The sequence below is a fragment of the Gobio gobio genome, assembly GCF_949357685.1.
Source record: "Gobio gobio genome assembly, chromosome: 3".
Taxonomy (NCBI): Eukaryota; Metazoa; Chordata; class Actinopteri; order Cypriniformes; family Gobionidae; genus Gobio; species Gobio gobio.
The window spans coordinates 14,868,605-14,889,476 of record NC_137099.1 but is presented as its reverse complement, the minus strand read 5'-3'; the positions used below and the strand labels follow the sequence as shown (position 1 = coordinate 14,889,476).

The following is a 20,872-nucleotide window of genomic DNA, read 5'->3' as shown; positions in this document are numbered from 1 at the left end:
TGTTCTTTCATTTCACCGAATTCGTTTGTAAACAAGAGACTGGATTTGCAGACAGGATGAGATTAACCACACTTATGTGAGTAAATTGTTTTTAAATATTTGATAGTATTGCATTGTTACAGATCGTTTGATATCTATTGATTATGTGTACGTGTCTCACTGAACATTAGCACGCTGTCAAAGGCTGAAGAATCTTTTATTTGTGGTATTGTTGGTTCATTGCGAATAAGGATCAGACTCTGACATGTATGGGCTAGGGCTCGCATAGCCCAATGTCCCGGGGCTGTACCAAATCGTAAGCCCGGCCTGCCGACTGGCTATCTTAAATAGTGAAATAACATTCCTTTCTTGATGTGCGTTCACTCTCTTGACTTGATATGTGAAGGAAATATACAATCGCGGAAGTTTTGATCATGCAGTCTGCAACGTACTTGCCGCGCGATGCACGGTTCGCGCTTATATCCACCGATTGGGCGGGCCAAGTAATACAAAAATAACATTACAATCAATCGCGGGTGGATGAGAGATAAATCATTGTGTTTGTTTGATAAAGATATTTTGCGAGCCCTGTGGGATGAATCATTCCGATAGCACATGAAGGCAGCATTATAATTTTTTTTTGCTTCACAAACATTCGAATTGAGCATGGTGGAACTTTTTTCTGCTGTTTGATTTGAGCATTTTTCATGTAAAAAAAATTGCCTGGATGCCAGCCGAACTTAGCCCCGCCCACAACATTTGAGGTCGGGAAGTCAAAAATTATGATCGTGTTGGTAAGTACTCTGTGTATCCTTAAATTGTTTTTACAACACCGGCAAAGATCGTTTACACTCATCTTCTTCTTCTACTTCTTCCAGCGTGCGTGCAGTTGAGTTCTGTTGACAACTATGCGTCGCTCAACACGTCACTTACTCCGTTGCTCCGATTGGTTGTAGGTCTATCCAATTGAGTGCAGAGGCATTTTCGCCCCATTATCACAGCCCAATGGAGCAGTATCAGACTCATATCTCTGAGTGACTAGAATCTGAGTATGACGACGTCACGTCAGGCTAGTAAGAAAACTGGACATGAACGCCCACTCAAGTAAAGATTTTAATGTGATGAGCTCTAATGCTGCCTTCACGTGTTATCAGATTTATCGTAAATACGAGTTTTTGTATATTTACATATACAAGTAATCATTTGAAGCGTATTGTATGTTTTAAACACTGCGAAAATAGCCTGTATTTGACCGAAATTACAGAATCTGGATAGCATCGTAAATGTTTAAATGGTTGTCAGTGCATGTTACACTAAATATAATTTTGGCTTTAACAAGATTTTCCCAATAAATAGGCAAAGACTGGTAAAGATTGTGGCTTAAGAAATTAAAGTCGGCATGAAACGGAAGTTGAGATCGTCTTTTTCTCCTTAATGTGACGTATATCCGAGTGAAACGGCTTCTGAAATTAGAAAAAATGTAGGGCGAGGCTTGATTTCGTCCTTCGGGAATTGATTGTATCGTTGGAAGTTGGGCGTTGCTAACAAAATGGAGGCAGATTTGAAGTTTGCACTCAGTTGTGGAGAAAAACTCGATCTATCTCTTAAATAAATGTATTTTCTCTCTAAATATTTTCTACATATGTTACTGAGCATATTTCCTCACTTTTCGCTGGTTTACTTATTTTAAGCCTTTTATGGCTTTATTTCTGTAAAACTTTTTTCTCAGCTCTCCCTTATAAGGGGGGGCGCGCCGTAAGCGCGTTCACACGCTGCATTCCTCAGTGCGAGCCGTCACGACAAGCTGTTCGTCCGACTATAATGGGTAATTTTTACCTAAAAAAAAGCTTTTATTTCTCATATATTTCTCTCTTTTTGCCTCAAGTCCTTCTTGAAGAAGGTATTGTGTATACCGAGAAAAATGCACCTAACCACCATATTGCTACGATCAGTGACAGGTTTCTGAGAGGCGGTGCAGAAACGAGACAGGGGGCGATAACCCCGCCCTCGCGCCATAGCACATGACCGGGGGAGAAGAGAAGTCGTTTCGATGGGGGAGGGAAGGTTAACGTATTTGATTATAAGATTATAATGGTAAATAAATTTTTAAAAAATAATGAAGTGCACAGATAAATCAGTTATAGTAAACACTACAATATTAATATAAAAATACGAATTGTAAAATTTTATTTCATGCCGCATTTAAGAACTTCCCACTTATATTTACGACTTTGTGTTGGCGTTCATGTGTTGGCGTTCATCGCGTAATTATTGTATATGAGTTTCCTAGTTAAAAAATGGAAATAGGACATGAACGCCCTCTCAAGTCAAAATTTGCAATGAGCTTATAATCACGACTTCCGAAGTGGGAAGTAGGAAATTTCCGATAGCACGTGAAGGCAGTTTTTTTTTTTTTTGCATCACATATTCGAATCGACTATGTTGGCCATAATAGGCGACATGTTTTTCTATATTTTGATTTGAGCATTTTTTCGTATTATTTATTTATTTTGCTTCATGCTGTAGCTACGTTCAAACGGCTAATGGCAAGAACGTTCGCATGATTGATTTAAATCATTTATTTTTTGTCCGTTATCGGTTTGAGCTTTTTAATCACGTAAACGTTCGAACGTTAACAACTTGGCAAATCACAGCCTATGTGCTTTTTGAACGTAGAATCGATTAAGCATACGAAGCATTTAAGAACACAATTCATTCCAGCATTTTTAGGAATTATTTTCGTTGCGTTCGGACATATAAACGATTTCCACAAAACGGTCGATTCGAACGAATGCGATGTCCTAAAATGCGTTCTAGGTAGGTGGTATGCTAGGTTTTGAGGCACAGCCTGAGTGAGTGAGAGAGAGAGAGAGAGAGAGAGAGAGAGCGAAAGGAGTTGGAGGGGGAAGGGAGCAGGAGGAAAAGCTCCGCCTCGTCTGAGCCGCTCTGGCTGAGGGAGATCGCAGGGAAGTCGGATGCTTTTTCCCCTGTAGAGAGGGAACACCGCGGAGGTGATTCGCCCCAAACAACATTGAACTATCGGGATTTAAAAAAAATAAACACGTTGGATTCGGCGATTACTAAGAGGCGAGATGAGGGAGAACTTGAGAAAGTAAGTGCAATGCAAGCATGAATTAATGTCGGCTCGTGCGAGTAGAGGACGCCGAAGGAGTTTTGCATTCGTCCATCTGCCGTATAGTCGCTGCTTCTTTTCCGTGCTCGTTTTCCTTACAGCCTTGCAGGTGCTTGTTCGGTTTTTATAGGGAGCCACTGCAGCCGGGGATGTCCACGTCTTAGCGACATGCCAGCGCTTGATTTGTTTATTTTTCTAATGGCAAACACATCGATAGTTCCTGATGCATCTGCTGTGCCCTCTTGCAGCATGCAGACTGATATAAACCTAACGCGGCGTTCATATTGTCATGTATGTTTTGTAGGTGTATTTGATGGAAATCCTAGTGTTGATAACGAGGCTTGGCCTTAAGGATCCTCCATATTCGTGCGCTTCCCATAAGTTAACAGTATACCACACAGAAGATAACTGTTTTGGTTTGGAGCACATACTCACGGCTGCGTTTGCATTCAACCATAACCAGGAGCCACGATTGGAGGTGTCTGCGTGAAGCGTGTTTGTGTGGGTACACTGTGCTGTTAAGATGCATGTAGGTGGGCATTCCTTTTTCTTGTCCAAACCCACATTACTGCTGTACTTCCGCTCATGCAGTGCCTTGAGATGTGCAGGTATGGAGATCTCAGTGGGAAATTTGCCATCAGGCCATTGGCATGCTCTACTGAGACTACCTGAACCTAGAGGGCGCTGCCAGAGACTGACTGTGTCTCAAAGCCTATAGTGAGCTGCCTGTGATGCCCAGATGTGCATGTCAGGGGTTTTCAAACTTTTTGATATCAAAGACCACACCTTCTTAAAAAAATAAAATCTGTGTATATATACATACATACATACATACATACATACATACATACATACATACATACACGGTACCTGTCAAAAGTTTGGCAACATTACTATTAGTAATGTTTTTTTTTTTTTAAAGAAGTCTCAAATGCTCATCAAGCCTGCATTTATTTGATCACAAATAAAAGGGGGAAAAAACAATATTGTGAAATATTACAATTTAAAATAATGGTTTTCTATTTGAATGTACTTTAAAATATAATTCATTTCTGTGATGCAAAGCTGCATTTTCATCAGCCATTACTCTGTCTTCAGTGTCACGTGATCCTTCAGAAATCATTCTAATATGCCGATTTGACACTCGGTTATTTACAATGTTTGAAACAGTCTTTTAGAACCTGTGATACTTTTTCCCTGATTCATTGATGACAAAAAAGATAGAAATAGAAATCTTTTCTAACTATAGGCTAAATCTTGACTATCACTTTTGATCAATTTAACACATCCTTGCTGAATAAAAGTATTAATTTCTTTCAATAAAAGAAAAAAAAATGACTGACCTCAAACCTTTGAACTGTATATATAAACAGTGTCAGACAAATATTATGCATGATAAAGACATGTTTCTTAAATTACAATTGAATTGTTGGATTTTGTTGACTCATACTAAATAATGTTGTTGTTTTTCTTTGTATTAATATATACTGTACCATTCAAAAGTCTGGGGTCTGTAATTTTTTAAAAAAAAGAATAGTTTAGTTCAGAATTAATATGTGCTTTTATTCAGAGGATATGCTTTAATTTCAACTAAAGTGACCGTAAAGATTTTTGCATTGGTCAAATGCTGTTCTTTCGAACTTTCTATTAATAAAATAATCACTTTCCACAATAATATATTGTTTGCAACATTGAAAATAATAAGATGTTTCTTGAGCACCAAGCAAATAAGCAAAAGCATATTAGAATAATTTCTGAAGGATCATGTGACACTGAAGTCTGGCATAATTATGCTGAAAATCCGGCTTTGACATCACAGGAAAAAATGGCATTTTAAACTATATTAAAATAGAGAGTTCTAAACCAGTCTCATGGTAAATGGCATTGGTATTACCATGGTGCTTTTTTTGTTAGTATGGTTCCACCCCATAATGTTTGCATTTCAGAGACACTGATGTTTTCCACAACTCTTTTTAAAGTTTTGACCCCTCTGACTTTTTCAGATATTTTTCTTCTGGAAGAAAAAAATGCACAAGTTCACTTTCATCTAATTTTTGTTGATGGTGTTTTTCCTTACTAAAACACTGTAGGGTCTTGGTATAATTTATAGTTTTGAAGTTTCTCTACCTTATTAGAATTCTGCAGAGCCACTTGGCTGGCTTAAGCCCAAAATCACAAAAACATTCTGGCCCATAGCAACACTTCAAAACAAGGCATCTCAGTAGTGTAAATTGCATTTCACTAATGGATTCATTTAGAGCCCTTTGTAACAAAACAGGCGCTGTTGTGAATGTAGAAATTTAGACTCGCTTCTTTTAAGATTCAAATGAAGAGGACCCAGTACAACAATTTAGATGCTTAAAACTACTCCCATGGTCACATGTAGGATCTAAACCAGTGGTTCTCAACCTTTTTTACAGGAGACTATAGCCTGATTCACGTAGAGCATTGATCCCAGAAAATTTCCATAGAATTGCTAGAGTGCCTTCTGTGTGAATGCAAACACGTCCTGGGATTGATCCCAGGATGGGGACCTATTATCATTGCTGGGATCAGTCCCGGAAGTTCGGAACGCACCCGGTGTGAACAAAAGGCAGGACCAATGGCGTAAGGGTTGTGTTGTACAGTCGAAGTGATGACGCTGAAGCTGAGATTGCTCGCCAACTTAGTGGAACGGTTTGCGATGCGCTAGTTTATGATCGAATCAGAAAAAAAAAATGCATGAGCGTGGTTTCTCCGTGGAGAAAAGCATAAGCAAACTTAAGACGCTGTGGCGACATTACATGTTGCATGTCTTAACGGGATGTTTACCGGATGTGTGTGAATGCACGCACATATTCCAGAAAATTGTTGGCAGTATGAATGAACCAAAATCAAACACATTATCAGTGTTTTTTTCGGAATCTCTGTGTGAAAGAAGCTTATTTTAACATTTAAAATCACTAATGACCCCCAAGCAGACTAGCAGACGCACGTTTTATTTACTGGCAGGGATTACAAAATCAGTTGTCAAGTATTTAATAAATGCAACAACATCAGAGACATTAAAATAAATGCATTAACATCAATGACGGCTAGATTAACAAGAGTGTTGGTTGTGACTTTCAACATAATGTTATCTACTAACATGAACTACGTTCAAATAAGGTATTGATAAAAAGACTTATAAAATGTGGCCCTGGACCACAAAATCAGTCATATGGGTACATTTTTAAAAATTAAGATTTATACATAACCTGAATAAATAAGCTTTCCATTGGTGTATGGTTTGTTAGGATAAGACAATATTTGGCCGAGATACAACTCTTCGAAAATCTGGAATCTGAGGTTGCAAAAAAATATAAATATTGAGAAAATCGTCTTGTTTTCCAAATGAAGTCCTTAGCAATGCCTATTACTATTAATAATACATTTATTATATATTTGTTAAATTAAAAATGTACAATAAAAACCACAGACAGCCTGAATGAAAATGTAAATCAGTAGATGGTGCTTATGGAACATTTCCCTCAGCGCTCGGTTGTAAATGTTGTAAAACCTCTCACTTTTTTCCGCCATGTTTTCACACAAAATGTAACCTACGCTGCATGCTGTGCCTGCATGAGACTGTTGCCAACTTTACTTAAAGCTAGACAGTATTTTCCATTCGTTTTTCAAATCCTGGTAATCAAATACGGTTTTAATGATGGTTAAAATATTAAAATGCAAAGCTAAAAGGACTTTTTTCTTCCAACATGAAATGGTATATTTTTGGTGAACATTCTGGTCATTATTCTATACACAATGGGGGAAAAAAAAGACAAATGGGACTCCAAAGACAAAAGTCACCATGAAGTCAGAATTGACAATTCTTGTTTTTTTTTTTTTTATGGAATATTTAAGTATTATGAATGATTTATCCATGCACATCATTTTTTTTTTTAATTCATAGGTCTGTTTCTTACACAAAGCTATTGTATGACTTCAGAACGCTCTGAATATATTGCAAACATTGTATGGACCTCTTTTGTACTTTAATGATACAACCCCAATTCCCAAAAAAATTGGGACATTTTGTAAAATGCAATAAAATTAAGAATCTGTGTTTTTTATTAATTCTCTTTAACTTTTGTTTAACTGACAGAAGTACAAAGAAAAAAATGCGATGTTTGCACTGGCCAAATTAATTGTGTTTTGTAAATATAAACACATTTTGATGGGGGAAAAAATGGGGGGAGGGGAGGGTTGCGGAGGGGTACTTCCTGGAAAAATTAGCTTTCCCTGGGATAAATATCACATAATTGGGGTCGCTTCAACCTGTGGACATGAAAAACAGCCCACGGCAACTGTGTTAAAGTAGCCCAATTCCGCGGACTTGGCAAAACTGTGTGATGCAGCCATCAAAATCTAAATTTGTTTATATTTACAAAATATGATTAATTTGGCCAGTGAAAACATTGTAAATCTTTTCTTTATACTTTTCTCAGATAAATAAAGTTTAAAGTGAATTAACAAATCACTGATTCCTGATTTTATTACATTTAAAAAAATGTCCCAACTTTTCTGGAATTGGGGTTGTATGTTTCTGCTGCCTTTTTTAGAGACTAACAACCCCATTTCTTATTTATTTCCATTATACTCAAAATAATGGCCAGGCCAGGACATCCTTGTAAAATGTATGTTATGTCTTCCACAAAATAGTCACACAGGTTTGGAACAATATATGGATCAGTAAATGATGACCGTATGTTCCCCTTTGAGTGAACTGTTCTTTTAAATGAGTGTTATCATAGACATCATGTCTAACATATAGAGTAGTTTCTAGAGCTGCACGATTAATCGTTAAAAGCTTGCAAACTCGATTCAAACCCATGCGATCTTATTCACCGTGAGTGAGTCGGCCGCCACACTTCCGATATGAACGCTCTCATTCATTGATATGGGCAGTGACGCAACACGTGCTGCTCACGCTCCTCTGACCCATGTGATGTGAAACTGTTTAAAACGAGACTTTGGTCAACCTTTGAAAGTACGATCATCACACTGCAACATTCAAACCTGCATTCGCGCTGCTGCTGATCATGAGAGAGCAGCTGCCATGTATGAAGTAGAGGGGTGACACAGGAGTGGCTTTTCAAAGCTCTCCCGTCCCATCCCAATCCCAAGAAAAAACTGGGGGAAAGTCCCGTTCCAATCCCAGAAGAATGACTCCCGTTCCCTCCCACTCCTGTGTTGTGTTTTTTTTGGCCGGGATCTGTCAGTTATTAAATTCAGTACAGATCACAGCATGCCCAGTTCACACTGCCCAATTTCAACCCCTGATTTTGACTCGCAGACAGGTTTTGCGAAATCGTCGACAAATGCCCGAAATCATAGGCAATTCGGTGCTTGTGCACGCAAGTGACATTGTCAAAGTGAATTATCAAAAACGCGATCAGAGAGAATCGCAGATGAGTCGCCGACGCCCATGAGATATTTGACATGCTAAATATCTGGACCTGTCGGTGATTCAAACTCCTGCTGTGTGAAATGAGTTCTGACCGAAAATGATATCGGCGATGACCAACAGCCAATGAGAGAGCAAGGTACAGGGCAGCGGGAGGTTCAGGGAGGAGTTATAAACCAGAATATCAGTATTTTAATAGATATTATATTTACAGTTCTTTCAAACAGAAACAAAGCACAAACATTTGCTTGACCGGCAGCAACTCAAATAAAAGTTATTTATTTACCTCAAGCTCTTCTTTGCGGAACACAATCCTTGTTCCCTGTTTCTCCCCAAATATTTCCTTTTTATCTGTTTCTCCTTTTTGCTGCAAATCAGCGCACAGACAATTTGGATCGCAAGCTTTCTGCAGTTTATCACTTTTAATAACAATTCCAGTCTCGCGCGAGAACTCCGTTGTCACACTCCGTTGACAACATACTTGTCACATCGCACATGTGTTTGGTTGAGAAATGTAGTTTGCACACCGGAGAGAGTTGTCGGTGATTCTTCCTATTGTAAAGTCATGCAGTGTGAAACCCCCTGTCTCTGATCCATTGTGCAGTGTGAACACAGCAGTGACTGAATGCTACCCCAGATAGTCATACAGTGTGAAAAGAGCAGTGATCCGACAAGTTTGAAAATCGTGCAGTCTGAACTCGGCATTAGTTGAATAAAAATCCAAAATGTAGTTTGTTATTTTATTGAACTGAAAGCGAGCTTAAACGATGCACACACATTCAATTCTATGTAAATAATTTATGCAAACACAGGCACACACGCGCGCAGTAAAATGTCCTGCAGCTGTATCTTTTTGGTTACTTCAGACTGCCCAGAAATGACGGTGAGCACAACTGAGGTATCACTTTCCGACAGTAGTCGTTGCAGCGTGGCTTTCATGTCTGACTCCATTTTGATTATGATTTCCGTGTCTACAAAGTGCATGGGGAAGCCTCCTTCTCTTATATTATTGGTGTTTGGCTTTGGCATACCAACTTTTACGGGTTTGGAGCATGTCATTCACTTAACCAGCCACACCAAAGCAAACAGGAGAGCATAAAGAGACAGGCAACTAGAATTGAGTTCAAAATTAAAACATATAGTTAATTTATATAAACGGTATATTTGTGTAAATAGTTGGCATAATAGTGTTATTACGATTCCCGGTTCCGCCCACTCCCATTGAAATGTTTTTCTTTCCCATCCCAATCACGTGATATTAATAGTGATTTTGTTTCCCATCCAAACAAATTCACATGACCCGCAGAATTCCCGAAAAAATGTGTGTATTGATCAAAATAAGAGTACATCATCTTTTAAAAAAGTATTTTGACACTTGTATGTATTGTATTGCTTATCGTTGCGCCAGGAGGTGGCGACAAATGAGTGTCAAAGGTCCCGTTTTTCCTGTTTTTTTTTAAGCTTTGATTGTGTTTACAGTGTGCAATATAACATGTGTTCATGTTTCGCGTGTAAAAAAACACAGTATTTTTCACACAATTTACTTATCTGTATACAGCTGTTTTCACTGTCCTAAAAACGGCTCGAAGATTTCCTTATTCTATGAAGTCCCTCCTTCAGAAATACGTAACGAGTTCTGATTGTGCCAGCGGTTCCCGTGTTGTGACTCGACAGCAGCTTAGCGCACGTTGCCCGGAAAGGTTACGCCTCTTACCATAACGGGGAGATGAACGCGCTCAAACTACAGCCCCTGAAGGCCAAACAAAGGTGATTTGACTCCGGGATGAAAATAACAGCGTCTCGACGACATGGCGGCAAACACACTCTACAAACGCAACCGAACGCAACACTTCCTCTTCTCCACGTGGGAGAGCAACAAGACCACGCCCCCTTTTTTGCGTATTCTTGTGGGCGGAGGTTAGTCAACAAACTGTTCTACTGACGTAATTAAAGCAGGATGTACAGGGAAGTAGTCCAAACCGGCCGTTCGCTGTAGGCTTTGAAAGGGAACTTCTGTTAAATAAAATATCTCGCTTGACATTGAACTTTGAGCTTTATCATTTTACAGGTATTATTTATGCTCTAACAGCAACATTACACACTAACTAAAGTTTGAAAAATGGGATCACGAAGAACAGGACCTTTAAAAAAAAATGTTTTTGTAATTGAATCATTTGTTTAAAATATGTATTCACAAACGCTGATTCATCCAATAATCCAAAAAAGTGATGATGAGACATTGAACAGAATAAAAGGTAATTTGAATGGAGTTAAATTAATCTTTTAAATAGACTAAAGCAATGACCATTTAGTCAGAACCTCTAGTTTGCATGTTATTGTCTTAAATTGTCTCGTGGGAGAATCACAATCTCCATTTTACACACAAAAAATTGTGATTCGTGAGTCGTGCAGCTCTAGTAGTTACTGTAGTATGTTATTGGTGTGATAATGGATGTTGAAAATGCCCTTTATTTGAAGAACATAATTTAGCTATTCTTGAGTTTGAGGACTACAAAGATTTATTGTTGGATGTAAAAAGACTCGAGGCCTGTCCACCGCACTTTATCACTGTCTTAATCTATATTACTTTAGATAGAGAATGACACTGTCTTGAACACTAAATATGAGTCATAAACACAATTATGGAGGTTGTATAGCCTTCAGAGCCTTTTGTTAGCTTTTGCTATTTATTATAAAGCATGTTTTTCAGAGAGAGTTACGGTTTATTGCAATTCATCATGTCTTTTCTTTCAGTCACCAGACCCAAACAACATGTTGGGACCACCCAAAGATGGCAGAACTATACCAGTCATTAGGTAGGCCTGATTCAGATCTAATGTGCATGAAGTAGAACTGGATGATGTATTGAATATTAATAGCATGTTTGTGATGATTTTGCTGGTGACTTTCCAAAGATGGTGCTAAAAACGTTAGTGGAGGTCTTCATGTGGCATTCTCACATTTTTATGTGAGAAAATGTATATATTCACTACAGTAATTTTTTTTTTTTTTTTTTAAAGTAATGCAATAATTATTCAGCAAGGATTCATTAAATTGATCAAAAGTGACGTTAAAATAATTGCTTCAAATAGATGCTCAATTCATCAAAAAATACTGCAAAAATTAGCACAACTGTTTTCAACATTGATGATAATAAGAAATGTTTCTTGAGCAAATCAGCACATTAGAATGATTTCTGAAGGATCATGTGACTCTGAAGACTCAGCTTTTCCATCACAGGAATAAATTGCATTTTAAAATATATTAAAATAGAAAGCAGGTATTTTAAATTTTAACTAAATTGCACAGTTCTTTCTTTATTTTTGATCCATTTAATGTAGCCTTGGTAAAATTGGACCAATCACAAACTTTTGAACGGTTTTAATGTTTTCACCTGCAACAGTCTGTAAAGAAATGATTCATGTAATCACACTTGTATTGTTATATAAATATAAATATACATACATAAATTGTAATTTTTTTTTACCAACCCTGCTATGAAGTAGTTACATTGCTCACATTTGCAGTAATATATGTTGTAGTTTAATTGCCTTTTAGGGGTGTAACGGTACACAAAACTGACGGTTCGGTAAGTGCCTCGGTTTTGAAGTCACGGTTCGGTACGAGTTTGGTACAGCAGTTTTACAAAATGGTTTTTTATTTATTTTTATTAAACAGTGATTTACTGAAGAAGAAAAAAAGTGTCTGTCCTTGAATGAATTAAATTATAACTAAAAGTTTATTGAAGATATTTCTGTAAATTATATAGGGGAGCCCTTACTGGCACATTAATATTAAAGGTTAACCACAGAGCCCACACTATTAGCCTAAATTCAGTTGCTATTTATTTTTAGGTATAATAATCAACACTCAAATAACACATTGTATGGAAACATGTAAACTTCACATAAGGCAGTTTTTGCATTAACTTCTAAATCTAATTATAAAATAGTTTTTTCTCCAATTCGTTGTTGAAATATAATCATTTATACACAGTGTCTTTCATTTTCATGACAGATTTTCTTAACATGCATGAAAAAATCGAGACACACCTAAGAAGTAGAATATAATAAATATATAGGCTAATATAGAGCATATTTTTAGTGAAAGAGTTGATTTTTTCTAGTGAATAAAATTCTGTGGACACTGAATAACTGCCTGAGGAAAATGTGATGCTAACGTTAACGTTAATTGACATTGTTTAGTTTACAAGCAGTTATATTGATGTCTTTCCGCCCGAAACGGTTCGGTACGAATACGTATACCATTACACCCCTATTGCCTTTAAAGGGATAGTTCACCAAAAATGAAAATGTGATGTTTATCTGCTTACCCCCAGGGCATCCGAGATGTAGATGTTTGTTTCTTCAGTAGAACACAAATTAAGATTTTTAACTTCAACCGTTGCCGTCTGTCAGTCGTCTAATGCATGTGAATAGTAACATCATCTATGAGAGTAAAAAAAAACATGCACATACAAATCCATATTAAACCTTACGGCTCATGACGACACATTGATGTCTGAAGAGAGGAAACAATTGGTTTGTGCGAGTAATCGAATAGTATTTATATAATGTTTTACCTCTAATGCGATCTATGTCCAACAGCTTTCAGCGTGCGATCACTTCCGGTAAGTGAGGTCAATGTACAATGTACACAATCTGATCACCGGAAGTGATCGCGCTCTGAAGACTGTTGGACATAGATCACATTAAAGGGTTAGTTCACCCAAAAATGAAAATTCTGTCATTAATTACCTACCCTCATGTCGTTCGACACCCGTAAGACCTCCGTTCATCTACGGAACACAAATGAAGATATTTTAGTTGAAATCCGATGGCTCAGAAAGGCCTCCATTGGCACAATGCACTTTACACTCTCAAGACCCATAAAACGTACTAAAGACGTCGTTACAAAATCCATCTCACTACAGTGGTTCTACAATAACTTTATGAAGCGATGAGAATAGTTTTTGTGCTCAAAAAACCCTAAATAAAGACTTATATAGTGATGACCGATTTCAAAACACTGCATCATGAAGCTTTGAAGCGGTATGAATCAGTGAGTCGATTCAGCGGTTTGGATCGCCAAAGTCACGTGATTTCAGCAGTTTGGTGGTTTGACACGCGATCCAAATCATGATTCGACTCGCTGATTCATAACGCTTCGAAGCTTCATGATGCTGTGTTTTGCAATCGGTCATCACTTAATAAGTCATTATTTAATTTTTTTTTTGCGCTCAAAAACTATTCTCGGCGCTTCATAAAGTTATTGTAGAACCACTGTAGTGAGATGGACTTTTTAACGACGTCTTTAGTACCTTTTATGGGTCTTGAGAGTGTAAAGTGCATTGTGCCATTGGAGGCCTTTCTGAGCCATTGGATTTCAACTAAAATATCTTCATTTGTGTTCCGAAGATGAACAGAGGTCTTACGGGTGTCGAACGAGGGTAAGTAATTAATGACAGAATTTTCATTTTTGGGTGAACTAACACTTTAATGAGGACATAAATACTGTTTGATTTCTCGCTACAAACCGATCGTTTCGTCTCTTAAGACATCAATGTGTCGTCACGAGCCGTAAGGTTTAATATGGATTTGTATATGCATGTTTTTTTTTTACTCTCATAGATGATGTTACTATTCACATGCATTATACGACTGACAGACTGCAACAGTTGAAGTTAAAAATCTTAATTTGTGTTCTACTGAAGAAACAAAGACACCTACATCTCGGATGCCCTGGGGGTAAGCAGATAAACATCACATTTTCATTTTTGGGTGAACTATCCCTTTAAAGGAAAGTGTCAGATTGTTAGATGAAACGTTGTTGATCAATGGATTAAAAATGGTGAAAGTAATTGGATGATACTAGCTTGATGTTTCTGCCGTCTGTTTTTCAGATCCCCAAAAATAAGCTCAAAATTAGAAATTGTCAGATGCAAAGATGAGCGGTTTTACTGTGACAGTAATGAAGTGTTGCATGAACGGTTTGCTAAAATGAACATGTCACATTTTCTCTTGCTAAACAGCGGATCTCAACAACGTACGGTTCTCTGCATACAGGACGGCAATGAAGCTCAGACGAATGCAGAAAGCTCTCTGCTGTGAGTTCACACAACTTACTCTTTGCTATCACACAACACTGTTAATTAAGTGCGTAGAGAAGAGATGAGCTATAACCTGTAGTATTGGGTTAAAAATATTGCTTTCTTGGTTGTACTCGATTCTCATTTTGATGATATTGATTCTTAAATCCTAAGAATGGATCCTTTAGTCGATGCTGTTTTCAGTTGATGCGTGAACAGATCTTCACTAAACATTACTTGTAGCGTGGCTCCCATCCAATAAATCGCAATAAGCTTTGTGCTTTGTTACTATTGTTATTAATTAAGAGCACCTCATTTCAAGCGGCACGTGAACCAATCATGTCTTCCTCTTACTAGTGCTGGGCGGTATGACCAAAAATTTCTATCATGGTATTTTTCTAAATTATACTGGTTTCGTGGTACATGACTGTATTTCTTTTTCCTATGCATTAGGCTTGCTACGATAGTCGGTGTTGCCGGTGTTACCGGTGTCCAGATTCAACACGGTTACATCACTTGCCCACCGTGGCACCGCCCACCGTCTTTTTGATTTTTTTATAGTAATAAAATAATTTTGTTCAGTTAGAGAACAGACAATACAAATAAAAACTGAACGTATCTGCTTAACAAAGCAGGATCCGACCGTGAGTCTCGGCGGCGGCAGGAGTCATTCATCAGATTTAAGAGTGAGGAGCTGACTGAGATGATCGCGGAAGATTTGGTTTCAAAGCGAAACGTAAAAGCGCCTATTTAAGGGAGTTTGTCATTTGTTTTGTTTTTCATTAAAAATAATAGGCTAATGAACCCACAATTCAAGCAACCCGTAGCCGAATTGGCGCTAATTCAAAACCGAAATTAAAATGTGCACGGCCGCACAGAGCGCGCATTGTTTACTTTCGCCTGGCTCCGCAGTGCGCTGACTGCGCGCATTTATTTTTGCCGAGCGCACCCTCGCGCTCGTGCGGGCGCATCGAGTAACAAGCTTTACGGACGAACTGTTATTCATTCATGGCGTGCATCTCAATCATAGACTGATCAATGCTTGATCAGTGCCCTGACTACTGAACTAGGGAACTGATTGAGACGCACCCATGGCCTCACAGAGCGCGCATTTACAGACGAGCTGTCATTCACGGTGTGTGCGCACTGGCGCGTTTTCAGTTTAGAGCGGTCGTGTGCATGTTACTTTCGGTTAGATAGAATTAGTGATTTAAAAGCCTCTGCCGGTGATACCGGTATTACCGGTGTTGTCACACATCAAATAACCGGTGGTAAAATTTCCTCACTGTCACATCCCTACTATGCATGACCGAGTGTTAACCACATTTTCTACTGATTGAGAGAGGAAATACTGCAGTAGATTGACTAAAATGCCCTATTTTGCTGTCGTGACGAGTGAATATTGTAGAAAAATTCCACACTAGAATTAATACAGGTTTGCAAAGCCCCACAAAATGATGCTGTGGGGAGACAACAACCAATAAAACAGACCTGCAACACGCTCATTACAGACGCATGAATATTAAAATGACCATGGAGAGGGCACCTTAAAGGGATAGTTCACCCAAAAGTGAAAATTAGCCCATAATTTACTCACCCTTAAGTCATCCTAGGTGTATATGACCTTTCAGACGAATAAAATCTGAGTTATATTACAAAAGTCCAGGCTAATCCAAGCATTAGAATTGCAGTAATAGTTGCTCTGTTTTTGAAGTCCATAAAAAGTTCATCTGTCCGTCAAATAAGAATGTCATATACACCCAGGATGACTTAAGGGTGAGTAAATTATGGGCTAATTTTCATTTTTGGGTGATTAAGCATTTTAGAAATCTAAACCTAAACTGCTAAAACGAGGGAGAAATGCGGAAGAACATTTAAAAGGTCTAAGGATATTTTCAATATATTTAAGAGCACTAAAGTCTCTGAACAAATGACACATGTAAGTTTAACACAGAAAGAATAAATCAGTGACCTTTTTGCCCATTCTTCTTTGAATTGTCAGTCTATTTATTAACTTTACGTCTTTGTCTTCGGTGTAGCAGAATAATCCATCATCGCGGTCATGATCAGACGTACGGCTGTAGTATCAGTATCCTTGTTTGCATACATTTCATTTGAAGAATTCGTGAAGAAATATGTGCGCATACATGCTGCTGGTTCATGTTTAGAGCACTAGAGTATGTGAAATATATCCATCAAAAAAAAAAAGAAACGCACCCGCTCTGGTCTATATCTGTGCTATATGATCCATGTGGTGAGCGTTGTTAATGTCATCACGGCGCTCCGCGCAGAAACCGATTTCTTGAGCGCGCAGCGTGTTGTTTGAATTCTCCGCTGTAATCAAGGGCTGAATCCGAAATCGCCCCCTATACACTCAAATAGGGCATTATTTGAGGCGACAGCCATTTGTAGTGGTGTCCGAAACCATAGTGGACGTTATTGAGTGCACTCATTCAAGCCCACATTGCACCGCAATAACGAGTGTACAGCTGATGTACACACAACGACTGTCTGAATTCACTCACTCGTTTTCATTCGCTCCTTTAAGTGAACTATATTAGTGGATAACGTATTGAATAGTGAATGAGGCTTTAGGGGGCGATTTCGGATTCAGCCATAGCCATAAGTCTGTTTTTATGACAGCCACCGTTTAAATGTTTAGATAAAAAAAAAAAAAATTATTATAACATAATTATTATAATAAATGCCTCATGTGCACTTCAAATATTTGTATACAGTAGTAAAATGTAAAGTTTTTTTCCCCGTTGAGAATACTGTACCTGATATATAAATGAACCAATATCGAATCAAATTGAATCAAATTGCAAGCTTGCGAGTTGAAATCAAATGGAATCATAAAATTTGTGTCAATGCCCAGCCCTGATAACTTCTGACTACTCAGAAGTAGCAGCCTTATAACAACAACCTGGCAACAACCACCCAGAACACCCAAGAAACAGCATAGCAACGCTCTAGCCGCTCAGAAAACTTTACCAAGTTTTGCATTTTTCTGTGCACAGTGGATCTTCTGGGCATGTCTGCGGCCTGTGAGGCTTTTGAGCAGCACAATCTGAAACAGAATGAGCAATTCATGGACATCATGCAGGTGATCAACTGTCTGACCAGCATCTACGAGCGTCTGGAGCAGCAGCACAGCAGCCTGGTCAACATGCCTCTGTGCGTGGACATGTGTCTCAACTGGCTGCTCAACGTTTATGATACGTATGTTTAACTTTTTTGTTGTTGCTTTGCATGTTTAAGATGTTATGGGATAGTTCCATGATGGAAAGCAGGTCATATGTAGTTGGAACAACATGAGGGCGAGTAAATGATGAAAGAGTTACAAATTTGAGGTGAACTATCCTTTAAATATTAGAACAAGTGTCAGAGAGAATCAAGGAGTCAGACTCAATTGGTACTCAGCATGTTTCTCAGTAGGATCAAACTGAGCCATAAATCATGCATGTGTTTGTACATGGAGGTGGTAGATTCCACAGAAGACCCCTGTCTTTCCCCCAAAGTAAACGTTAGAGGTCATTCTACGCCTGTTTTTTTTTTTTACCTCGATTGTCTTGCAAAGCAAGGTTTTTCTCAGAAGATGGGCTGTAGAAATGCAGTTGCCAGGGTTCCCTTGGGTCCTTAAAAAGACTTTTTCGTTTTTAAATTTGAGAATGAAAAATGGGAATTGCCCTAATATAAATATTGTACTTCAAAAGACAAATGTGAGTCCTTCTAAAAATACAGAATTATGTTAGACACATATGCTCTGTCCCTGACTACATATATTTAAAACATTTTAAATATTGTATTTTATTAAATAAAGTATTTCGTAAATGTATTAATAAACATGGAAGCACAAATGTGTAGCCTTCCTTTACCATATTTGATGCTAAATTAAACCTGTCTATATATATTAAATGCATTAAATAATGTTATATTAATAATGGATTTAACACCTTGGTTTAACTTTAAAGACAAGTTCAGAAGAAATCCTTTGTTTTTAAAAGCGAAAACAGTATATTTGACCAGGTACAGAAACATCTAGAATTTTTTGTTCCTGATCTTGACTGTTTATCTGCAAAAAAGATACAATAAAGCAATTGTCGGTCTTGCTTTAGTCATTTTTCACCTTGTTATTTTTTTTCTTTTTTTCCCGCAGAGGACGAGCTGGCAAGATTCGTACCCTATCCTTCAAAACAGGAATAATCAGTTTGTGCAAAGCTCACCTTGAAGATAAGTACAGATGTACGTTTTTCTGCTTATCTTATGTGCTTCATTCTTTCTATTTTGTCTCTTAAGTCGTAATAAAAAAAACTAAGTTATTTGTTTGGTTTACAGAACTGCATTACTAGCGAGTTACAGCTCTCTCGGGGGTTTGTAGTGTCTTGTAGTATGTTGTCATTGTTTAGTTGTTAATAGCACTGCTGTAAATGCTGTTGCAAAGCTTTAAATTAGGCTTGTTTAGAGTATATAGCACACAGTACTGTGCAACAGCTGGGGGTGTTCCAGAAAGCAAGGTTAACTTACTGTCACATATAACTGAACTCTTGGTTAAAGGGATTTATGTGCAAGAAACTTCTGTATTCTGTAAAAGAGTTTGCATCTCTTCCGATTCAGGTCTTTTGTATGTGCTTCGTTAAATATAGAACTGTTTTACTAAAGATACCTTTAAAGGAGCGAGCAAAGATGTCCGTCGCATATGCAGATCATTTACTTTCTTCTCACTAATATTTAGGTATTTAAATAGAATAAAAAGGCAACAATAAAAAGTCCATAGTCGATGTAATATAGACTGTTAATATAAACAATGATGGTTTTGACTCATAATTTCCTCTTATGCTTTAGTTTTATTCAGAGAGGTGGCCAGTGCAACAGGCTTCTGTGACCAGCGGCGCCTCGGCCTCCTTCTGCACGACGCCATTCAGATCCCCAGGCAGTTGGGTGAGGTGGCGTCTTTCGGAGGGAGCAATATCGAGCCCAGTGTGCGCAGCTGCTTTCAGTTTGTAAGTAGCCACTGTATACATTCATGAAACGATTACGTTAAAGAACCCAGGAAGAATATGCACTTTTGTAGCATTTTTTCCCCTTCAAAACAGTGGTACAGGTGACCCTATTTATGTCCTGTTCAATAAGAAACTTCCACAATTGCATATGGTCTTTTAAATTCGTTCAATGTTCATTCAAAAGCCTGTACAACTTTGTACATTGCCTCAGTGTTTTCATCAGTTTTATTTTCTTGTGCTCTGATATGAAGGCCAATAACAAACCAGAGCTGGAAGCTTCAGTCTTTCTGGACTGGATGCGTTTAGAACCTCAATCGATGGTTTGGCTTCCTGTCCTTCACCGTGTGGCGGCCGCTGAGACAGCAAAGCACCAGGCTAAATGCAACATTTGTAAGGAATGTCCTATTATTGGCTTCAGGTATGGACCTTTTCTTTAGTGCTATTATTTAGAATGACTGATTTCGCCTCAGGTGCTTTAAAAGTCTCAGCACTTTTTTGTGCATTATTAAGCATTGCACCAAACGTTGAAAAATAAGAACTTTTGTCTGTGTTTTGAGGCTCAAAAAGCTGCAGTGTTCATTCTCCTCTGTTAGAGGTTTTATTGGTGGGAGAACACAGTCCTACTTAAAGTATTTATTTATTTTTTTCAAATATTTGACTTTAAAGTCTGCATGATATCAAAGTGACCCTGTTTACTTTCTTCCTGCTCTTATTCGTTGGTGTACTTCTTTCAAAAGAGATTTTTTGGCTCAGGTCTGGCTCTGTCTTCTTTTATAGTCTGTTGCTTGATATAATCTGTCTAATACTTGTACAATGTTTTGCCTTGAGTTTGTTTGTGTTCGGCTGAAAAAGCACACTTCTGATGTTGTTTATTAACAAAATACTATTCATTTTATATCATGTAAAGATTTTAATCATTAATCCATTTCATGGATTGATTTTGTTTAATTTTGTAATATGTTCTGTTGGGTCACCACTTGGGTCCAATGCAAAATCTGGGTCCTGAAGCAGAACCACTGATTTAAAGCACAAGTTTGCATGATACATTTTTGTATCACTTAAATATAAAGTTTAAATAATTGACTGAAACTTACACAAAGATGTCTTAAAGACATTTTTACTTGGCATAATGATGTTCTCTGAGAAATATTGTGGAACAGGACTTTTGTCTGTTTTATCCTTTGCAATCGGGGATTTTAGTCTATGACTATAATATTATCCTTTCCTCTCTGTGTCTCTAGTTA

General features: G+C 37.8%; 1 protein-coding gene across 3 annotated transcripts in view; it reads left to right on the top strand.

The window, feature by feature from the left end:
* The window catches only part of dmd (dystrophin), a 156,900-nt gene that overhangs the window by 105,516 nt on the left and 30,512 nt on the right, over window positions 1-20,872 (top strand). For 2 of the 3 annotated variants that reach the window (XM_079813128.1, XM_079813127.1), the window contains exons 1-7: window positions 2,898-3,091; window positions 11,292-11,353; window positions 14,569-14,643; window positions 17,646-17,847; window positions 18,785-18,870; window positions 19,471-19,628; window positions 19,880-20,046. In XM_079813128.1, coding sequence (XP_079669254.1) covers window positions 3,072-3,091; window positions 11,292-11,353; window positions 14,569-14,643; window positions 17,646-17,847; window positions 18,785-18,870; window positions 19,471-19,628; window positions 19,880-20,046 — 770 coding nt within the window. In that variant the 5' untranslated portion in view covers window positions 2,898-3,071. Of the gene's footprint in view, window positions 1-2,897; window positions 3,092-11,291; window positions 11,354-14,568; window positions 14,644-17,645; window positions 17,848-18,784; window positions 18,871-19,470; window positions 19,629-19,879; window positions 20,047-20,872 lie in introns of those variants that run through there. The other variant, XM_079813126.1, reaches the window with a different exon arrangement.